General features: G+C 39.8%; 1 protein-coding gene across 1 annotated transcript; it reads left to right on the forward strand.

The window, feature by feature from the left end:
- The first annotated feature begins 15 nt into the window (after positions 1-15).
- On the forward strand, positions 16-10141 carry fam161b (FAM161 centrosomal protein B). Its single transcript, XM_065966312.1, has 10 exons — positions 16-114; positions 1073-1312; positions 2330-2805; positions 3906-4216; positions 6288-6406; positions 6521-6688; positions 6795-6894; positions 6979-7121; positions 7372-9895; positions 10003-10141. Exons 1-9 carry the CDS (start codon positions 77-79, stop codon positions 7448-7450), a joined length of 1674 nt encoding a protein of 557 aa, XP_065822384.1. The 5' UTR covers positions 16-76; the 3' UTR covers positions 7451-9895; positions 10003-10141.

Raw genomic sequence — 10141 nt, forward strand, 5'->3', positions numbered from 1 at the left:
CAAGCGCTCCAAAGGAAGTACTTCCGGTTTCGTGACCAATCAGAGAAGACGTCTGTGGCGACTGGTGTTGCTGCTGATGTCCACAAACGGTGCTAATGCGATCAAAACAGAGGAGTGAGTTTTAAGTAGTTGCTTCCTTTCACTAATAATACTAACTACTGTTACATTTGTACCATCTATAAATGTCATTATCCTTCCGAAAACATGGCAGTGTTTCATGACAGAGCAAAGTTAAATGGGTTTGGAAGACGCTTTGGAGCCAGCGAGAAGCTCGTCTCCTACCAGGGTTTGCTGTATTCATCATAACTTTCGCTTCAAATGTCGGTGTATTGATGGTTATCATGCTTTTAAGTGGCGGGATATTAGAGCGGAATTGAATATAGGTTTACAGGTAAATGCACGTCGAGACGTATTTCAGCCACGAACTTAACAATAAATAAATAACCTACACGTCCCGAGTGCCCGAGGTGAGGTTGCCATGGTAACCCCTTTTTCACACAAACTGAATATGGAGTTGTCGGGAAGTTTAATGCGCGGCATTTTTAAAATATAAACACCTTAGCATACAATAAAAAGGGCAACTTAATGTTAACAAAATGTGTGTTGTCATTTCTAGCCGTCAAGTTTGGTTTACATACCATTCAGTCATTGTTTTTAAAATATAAATACATGAAGTGACATGAAGAAGATTGCAACAGTTTGCGTGACTGGTAATATTTACAGTCTTTGGTTGGGACCAGGTTGAAAGAGCTCATTTGCAAAAGTAGTTCCGTTTAAAAAAACGTTTTTATTTATTGTTTATTTAAGGTAATATCACACCACAGGTTTTGTGGCTTCCCCTAAGACTGTATTGGGTTTGGATAACCTAACAGCTATATTTAAAGTTCTGTTTTTCAGAATGGGTTTTATCTGTGTTTGCAAATTAACTCTTCATTTACAGTCTATATGTTTGGGACAATATAGACTGTAAAACGTTTAATAATATACTGCAAGATAAAGGTAAACAAGAGTAATCTTTTTACTAAATGTGGACTCAAATTGGCTTTTATTAATTCTTTTTTTTTTTTTTTAGCAGTCTCACAGGTCAGAGGAATATGTCAAAGCTGGAGACCTTTCTGGAAGAAGGACTCAGATCAGAGTTGATTCTCCAGCAGCAGCTGAAGACCCTGAAGGAGGCTCTCATGAAGCAACTTCAGGAGACACAGAAGGAACAGAGAGAGCAGCTGGAGAGGAGAATCCATCAGAATACTCTCTTGTCCACATATGATAATCAAGAGTCTGGTGACAAAAATAAAGTAAACCAGCATGCTAAGTAGGTTTTTATTTTTATTGTGTTCCACCCTTTTTATTATAAATTATATAAATACATGTGTGTGTGTGTTCCTAAAGGCAAGGCAAGTTAAAAGTCTTACCTAGCAGGTATACACAGGTACGCTTACTGGTCCTGCTTAATCAAAATACATTTTGTATAACAATCCTTCCACGAAGATCTTCCTGATGATTTAGGCATACAGTCTGTATCAGGTATAGCCTGATACTCCCCTGAGGACAACCACAGGGGTGCTGTTGTGGTGAAATCAACCCACAGTCTTTACATCTCAAAACTTCACCAATTGTCAGTGAGATCTCTAAATTAATTAAAATAATTGAACAAAATTCATTGAATTAATTGATTAAAATGTATATTCAAATAGAAAGATTCATTAAAAACAACATATTTAATATAGATTTCATCAAAATAAAATACATTGCTCTTTCAGCAACATTTAGATGAATTGCAGCTGTCTGATACATTTTTAATTAAGACCTGTAATGACACTCTTTGAATAATATAGTATGCTAAAAAAAGCATGAAAAAGTCGTCATTTTTAGACATTAATCCTTTGTTCATCATATATTAAGGTGGTAATAGGCAGATTTTGTGACTGTTCAAATTTAGATCAGAGGCCATAATAACACCTACATTTGGAGTCAATGTACTTTAGTGTTTCTTTTTTTAGGGACAAAGACAATTATAATAGGAGGTAACTGAGAAATACAGTTGTGTGTCATCTGCATAAACATGGTAAGAGATGTTATGATACTCTAGAATCCGAGCAAGCGGCAGGATGTAGATATTTAAAAGAATGGGCCCCAAAAATGGATCCTTGGGCCACATATTATATTTCTATGCCCAGATTTAAAGTAGACAAAACAAACAAAATAGTCCCTGCCATGTAAGTTTGACTTGAACCAGTTCAGTACATTACCAGAAAGTCCCACCCACTGTTCCAGTTTGTCGAGCAGTATGTTATTATGTTCTAACAATCTCTGCTGTTGTTTTTTTAAGACATGGTGATCTGAGAAGATCTACATCTCAACGTCAAGATACTTTTCACCATCCCAGACAGTCAGAGAGGCCAAACTCATCTCCTCCAGCATCTGTTTGTGCAACAAGCTGGAAGCATTTTCCGGACAGGACCACCTTTACCCCTACACAGTTGAGAAAAGAGAGGGAGGCCGAGGCTGAGTGTCAGAAGAAGTTCTGTGCTCTCCCAGTCCCAAGCCACGTCACTCAGCCCCTCTATCAGGAGATGATGGAGCTGAGAGAGAAAGAGAGGAAGCAGGGTCGTGAGCAGAGGAGGGACTTCTTGCTCTCTATTCAAAAACCTTTCAACTTTCAGGAGAGAGAAAAGGAGAAAAAAGAGAAGTTGATAGCAATGTCAGACCAAGTGTCACAGGATAATAAAAACAAGGTCGCTGCTGTTAAGAAACCTCCAGATAAAGAGGCTAAAGATTTGCTAAAGACAGATTCAGAACTGAAAGGTGGGTTTTTCTTTGCTGATGGTAAAGCTCGCTCGTTTAAATTTAGAATTCATTGATAACATCAAGAGATCAGAATCTTTAGCTTGGAGTGTGACTGTCTTCTGCATGACCTAGGAACTGGGGGCGGCAGTAGCTCAGTCTGTAGAGATCTGGGTTGGGAACCAGGGGGTCGCCGTTTTAAGTTCCAGTGCGGACCAAAGTTGGCCCCGAGTACTGCCAAGGTACCCTTGAGCAAGGCACCAAACCCTCAACAGCTCTGGTGTACTCCGTGTGTAGCAGCCCCACTCTGACATTTCTTATTAATATATGTCCATTGGTCCGGTTTGTGTCGGGCCTATGTGTGTTAGAAACATGTCTCTAATTAACAGAGTGTAAAACCAGAATTTCTCTTGGATTAGTAAAGTACATCAAATTAAAAAATAAGCAAAACAATACCTGAATCAAGTTGATAATGTATGAATTGTGACTGACTATGAAAATAATAGAAGCCCTAACCACAAATTTAAGGACATAACAAAATTAAAGTTCTGTGTATTGGGGCGTGGATGCATAAAAGAGATAGTGGTTAAAGCCTTTAGCTGCATAGCTAGAAGTTATTCTAATGCAAACCTGAGTCAAAAAGAAGTTCACAGCCTGCTCTTAAAAGAAGAAAGAGTTTTACTCAGACCTAAAGTGGGAGATTATTGACAGGAGAAGAGAACCAGAACTTTGAAGAGATGCAGTGGTTCACAAATTTGATAGTATGCAGAATCCAGTGTGCTAAAAACAACACACACTGCTCATTATGTTCCTGAAATCTGACCTACATTGTATTTATATTTATATTTTGCATTTATATTTTTTTTTACTTTTCCATTTTAACTTTATAAAAACATTCAGCGTTGTTAAAATAAATTGTATTTTAAATGTATATAGATTAATTCACTTCTGCCTTTTTAATAGCCTATATACAAATGAACGTTTTTTTTTTTTTTTTGCAGTAGATGAAGTGAAATGGGATCTAAGTGTTGAAAGACAAAAATATCGGATGTTGAATTTGTGTCTCTTACACTTGCGACGTTACTAAATCATATTTTCTGCCTCTCTGTTATTTTGGACAGACCAGGAACTTTGCAGACAAGTTGCCACTCTGACATCAGTCCAACGAGAGAGTCCTGCTGTGTCTGGCAGCACCAAACTTCGCACTGCTGACCGCACCAGGAAGGAAAAGTTGGGATTCCTAAATGAGAGGCCGAGCTTCCAGCCTAAAATCAACCATCAGATCCCTGATTTCAGCAGGATGCACAGAGCTTTGCAGACACAGGGGCTGAAAAAGACACAGAATAAAGACGGGATAAAATGTCAGCCCTTTCATCTGAGGACAGCAGCGCTGCCTGCGAGGCAAAGTAGGATAAGTTCTGAACCCTTACAGGTAAAACATTTTCAATACCTCAGAGATGTTGTTTGGTTTACTTTGAGAATTGTGGAAATGGTTATTTGGTTAATATTTTAGTTGCTGCTATTCATTTATTCATATCCTTACAGTTTGGTTGGAGTTAACACAACCGATAGGAGCAATTTTAGTCAAGCTTTCTTTCTTTTTTTGATTACATGTTTGGATTTTTCTAGCGTTTACAATTCTTTACACACTTTAGGACAGAAATATAGTTTGTGAAATTCATCACATTTTTAAAACTAATATGGAATCTTCATTCAAATGTCTTCACATGAGTAAAAATATTTACAGATGTAGTTAAATAAGCATGTCAGTAATTAACACTGATCCAAAGTGATAAAAAGAGCCCTTTTTTACCCTTTTTGACTAATGTTCTCACTCAGGTATTATATAGTTACTAAAGAGGAACTTAATTAACTCTGTCAGGCATTTAAAGGCTGATTCTTCTGTCTAAGCTACTGTATTTATTATCTATATTTAAATTTGTGTTTGAAGGTTGGCACTCAAAGACGCTTCTTTACAGAAGCGTCTTTGAGTGCCAACCTTCAGTTTGTAGATCAACAAACTTGGGTTATAGTACTAAATTACCTCATAGTTGATAAATGTATAGCTGATTGAGCCATGGATGGATTTAAGTGTATATTTTAAGTATTTTTAAGGTTAAGGTATGTAGGGTGTTATATTTTGGTGTTCTGGGTTCTTATTTATGAAATCATTTATTGTGGGATTATAATGAGAAGGCGGATAGCGGGTCACATGGGTATGGGTATATTGTTGACCGCTATTGTTTTTGGCTCACTTTGATTACTTTTTTTTTAGTTAATGCACGTCATCATAAGTCCGTTTATTTTTGTTCATTCATAAAAAGTCAAGTGTATTTTTCGTATTGCAGTGATTTCTTTGGTAAGCCCATCATACAAAATACTAAGCCCAACCTCAGCTTCTCAGCAGCTTAATTGTTCTGGAAAGTCGCGACAATAGCTATTCTATGTATAATACAACTTGTGGTGCAACCTGGTCACATCGGCAGTGATATACCCTGATACCCTTATCATCTGAAAACCTCACCAGAAGACCAAGCAGGTGGGTGCTCAGGCCCCAACTTCAGTCCAGGTAGTCCATTCTGTCATGTGTCACCCCTCTTCAACCAGAGCCATCAGGAAGCTGCTTTGAGGATATTCCTGATGGAGTCCAAGGATCTGGTGAAGAGACTGGCCTCCAAAGCTCCTACAAGCCACTTCCACAGGCTAACAGCAGTCCTTCTTCCCCTGTCACTGACAGTTGGCTACATGATATACATACTGTGCTCTGAGCCTCCTTTAATCTGTCTGTCTAAGGGAAGCTCAGCTTGAAACCCATTGCTTAGACTCCCTGGACTTTAGGACCATGTCAGGCCTGAGTGTGTTGACTGCGATGATGTCTGCCAGTGTCTTGCTGAAGTGAACAGACTATACGAGCTGGTGGAGCTTCTTCTCACTGGCTCTACTAAAGCAGGTTGTTGGATGCTTTCAAGGCCGGCCTGACCGGTCTCCACTGTGCCAACCAAAATGCTTTGCCGCAGCCTTTCCTCAGCTCGCTCTACTGCATCTTGTTCACACCACTTCCTTTCTGTTCTGACCTTGATGAGGTGAATTTTGAGTCAGTGGAGTCTCGTAGAGAAGTAGCTCCCTGTCTCAGATGATCTTGAACTCCTCTACCAGTCTGCAGCAGGGAAACCACAGCTTGGTGTTTCACCAGCACAGGGCACTGCTGCTCAAGCCACCTGTGTGGGAACTCTCTGAATGATCTTTCTCTCGAAGCCTTCCATGATGGTTCGTAGACTTCGTAGATAAGCAGTGGCCAGAGGAGTAGAGGTAGGATATGTGTTTTTGGTAAACCTAGAACTTCAATATACCATAGAGCCCTGACTTGTCTGCTGCGGTGAGCCAGGTTAGAGGTCGAGAGGGCCAAGAATTTTACACGTAATTTATGAGTCAGGTGTTGCTCTTCTTCCTACTGATCGGTTTTATTTCTAAGTTGATATATTCATATTGTTCCTTGTGTACAGATACCAAGACCAAGTCAGCTCTGTAGAAGCAAATCAATGGGGGCCCTAACTTCACTCTCCACAGACACACTCCCCACATTTATAACAGATGCCGTCAGGAAGCGCTGCATGGCCATCAGGTGATTTTTAATGCCTTTGTTACTTTAGACAGTCATTTTTTAAATAAATGTATTTTACTTTTACACTAAATAGTTATATCCTCTAAAATTACGATTTTTTTTTTTACTCTTCAGAAAGTCAATGGAATTGAGGGAGAGCAAGAATCAGGAGAGTGTGGACTGGTTAAGGAAGTTCCACATGAGGTCCCAGGTCATGCAGAAGACGGTCTCACTCCATGCTAGGCTGCTGGACCCACACAGCAGCTTGAAAGAAGTGTGTCATGAGAAACTACAGCAGCATTGGTGAGTGTCAATCAATTGAGGCCGTTCATAGTCCAGTTTTGGAAAATTTAAAAGTCACATCACGACAACCACAACTGCTGGAACTGTAATCTCCTCCAACTTGAAGGGAAGCTGACAATCAGCGGACGAGAGAGTACATGAAGGAGTTACGGAACATGAAGGCACGCGTCAGTGAACGCCCTTATTTGTTTGAACAGGTGACACAGGTGAGTAGCACAGTAAATGAGCAGATCAAACCTTGTTTTAAATGACAAGCCTGTCCAGTATAACTCTTGAGTGTTTACTGGCAGAAAAATGCAAAAGCTCATGCAGAGCAGACGTACAGGAACAAGCTGAAGAAAGCCGGATTAAAGGAGCAATTTGTTGAAGAAAAAGGAGAGGCAACATCATCCAGATCAGATGAAGACATAGACGAGAATGACATTCAGAGCAGGTAAGCAGGGTGGGATTTTTAAGCAAATTTGTTTAACATCCACCATAACATACCACTGTATCCAGTAAAAATATGAATAGCACTAGTGCTTCAGAGCCAAGGACTTCATGTGGTTAAATCATTTTACATTACATAATTTTCTGAGCTTGCCCTGCAAGTCTTCAGTGAAGAAAAGACAAAAACTGTAGCCAAGCAAAAGTTCGACATAATTACAATATAGTCATTTTCTAACCCAACATGTCTGATTTAGGGATGAAAATGTAGACGACGGGGAGAAAATTGAAGATGTGGATGAGAAGAGCGTGAAGTCCAAAGGAGAAATACCATGATCAGAAGGGTTAAGGCGGCACAGAGTTTTTGTGGCTTCACCGCCAGAAAACAACAGCGTCCTCAAAAATGATTCATGTCACGGCTTACTGTCCGCAGCAAGCGTTTGGTTGTTTAAGATGTTCAACTATAAATTATGAAATTATAAAACGTTCTGGGTTTTACAATCGGAAATTTTTGCAATTACAAGTTATAGACAGTAAAAGTTTATAGAAGTGTATACGTTCTAGGTTGTAAATATTTGTATATGCTTTGAGTTTAACACACATATCATGACATTTCAAGGAAAATAAATTAAACGTAAAAAAATCTGCGTTTGGTTTTTTTAGACCACAGTTTTGCTTAAGAATAAAAACTCTGTAATTTAGAGAATTATGATACTTGGTTACCAGAATAAACAGTTCAACAACAACATAACATTAAATTGCACCAATCATTGTTGTTTGACCCACACTGAATCAAGAAGCTTTTGATATCAAAATAAAAGATTACAGGGTACATACGATCTCTTTCTCTGCTGAATCTTTGAAAAACAAGCAATGGTCATTTTTTGATTGGGCAGGTCCCATAAGGACATTTAATGTCTGACACAGGCTTTTCTCAGATGCTCTGGTTAAAGTTCCCAGTTGTTTCTTTTGCCACACTACCTAAATAAACATCTCACTGAGACCATTTAAGTGGTCTGCTCTGAGCCCATAGACCCACATCAAATACACTCATACACTGGCCTTCACTGTAAACCTGTGCTTAGAAAGCCGACTTCCTGGAATTTTAGAAATCATTTTTACTTACAAACCACACGAGAATGTCTTTCTTAACCATCATAATCAAAATGTCATTATGAAGACACCAGTTCATACCAGAGATAATACTTTTCTGTAGGCAGATATGTCATGCATTGACGCTAAAAGCAGTGTTTGAACAACTTTCAATCAGAACATAACAGTAAAAGAAATCCACATTAAATAACATTACTATTTGTCCTTCCTGACTTGTGTGCATCACTACAGAGAATGGCAGGGAAAGAGAGTCTGTAACAGTATTTAGCTGAATATTTGGAATATTCTTTACAAAGAAAAGACCAAAAAGTATAAAAGCTAAAATGTTGTCAAATAACAACTTATTTATATAATAATTAATCCTAGGGTCTTTTCCATGAAATATCAAACATCACATGACACCTCAAGGGCTCTAGCCTGTCAGGTTGTCATGGGAACCGTGTTTCCCTCCCCACTCGGCCTTGTCGTCCCTCAGGAGAACACTATGCGACTCTGATTCCCCTGATGCACGGCTGAAAAAACAGAGCCAATCTCTTAGCATATGTCAGATAATATCCAAGTGAGAAGCTTCCTCCTGCTGTAGCAGACTCCTGTGACCTGTCTTGAAACAAACTGAAGTGGAACGCATTTAGAAGCTGAGAGAGGGAATAAACATGTCTCATTTAGATTAATGAGAGGCTGTGTGCTGGGCAAACAAATGTTCAGATCGGGCTAATTGAGTGGCCCTGTTTGGCAGATGAACAATATATTTTTACCAAATTGGTGCATTTTTCCCCCAGCTGCTTTAGGATATAGAAACTCCCACACGTTTAATTATGTAAATGCATGGGTTGCAAATATATGCAGCCGAGGAAACACCGTGGAATAGATCCTATCGCTCTCAATCCTATTAACTGTCACAATGACAGAGTTCTAGGTCTAATATTTGTGACATATTTGTCTGATATTTTTTTCTGACATGTGTAGACTCTCCTGCCCTTCAGTTACCCCTGAGCTCCCTCCATTCCTCATCACCTGACGAAACCCGCCCACCTGCCCACCTGTTCCCACATCCTCATCAGCTCAGCAGCTTATATAACGCTCCAATAACCCCCTGCCTGTGGGGCTCCTTTTCATGATATATATATATACATACACTTTTTCTACTGAGCCTTTAAACAACTGCAACTGCTCTGCAATACATGCATATGTTGTGTTTCCTTTTTAACCATGTTTTATTCATTTCTTGTGCATTTGAATTGTCTTCTTATTGAACGCTGAGTATTTTACAGTGTAAGCACAATGTATGTTGTGTGTGCATGTTCAGTCTGTGTTTTAGTCCATGGTTCACCTGCAGGAGGAGCTGTGGCTCGCTGCAGCCTCTCTGAAGCAGAAGAGACGGATCCCTCTTTTTCTCCTTCAGTGGCATGAATAATATCATCCCCGTGCAGGAGAGAGAGCATATCAAGAGGCAAACGGGGAAAGGGAGAGAGAGATAGCAGCCAGTGTGACAGATAAGAGCGTGGCACAACTCTCCCTGACTAGCACTGTGGGCCAGGGAAAGATAGAGAGCAAGTGCACCAGAGTGTCAGGCAAGGCTGCAGCCTGCACACACACAAACACACTCACACAGACCCCAAAGCCTTGCTGCAACAGAAGAAGTTCAGAGGGAAGATTGACTCCAGGAAGGTACAGTATATTTGTGCATCCCTAGCTGCTGTTTCTCCCTTTGTTGTGGAAACATTGTTGGTAAAATCAGCTGTTGCGCTTCTTCCATTGTCCACTTTGTTTTCCAGGTGACAGAAGTTTCCTCCTTGGATTACCTCACATGTTATGGATTTCCTCACACTGCCCCTTCTTGTCCTGTAGAGAAGTTGTTTGTCTCCCCCCTCTAGACAAACTTGCCTTGTGTTTACAGCCTGAGGGAGGATGGAG

This window comes from Labrus bergylta, chromosome 18 (genome assembly GCF_963930695.1).
Source record: "Labrus bergylta chromosome 18, fLabBer1.1, whole genome shotgun sequence".
NCBI classification, from domain to species: Eukaryota; Metazoa; Chordata; class Actinopteri; order Labriformes; family Labridae; genus Labrus; species Labrus bergylta.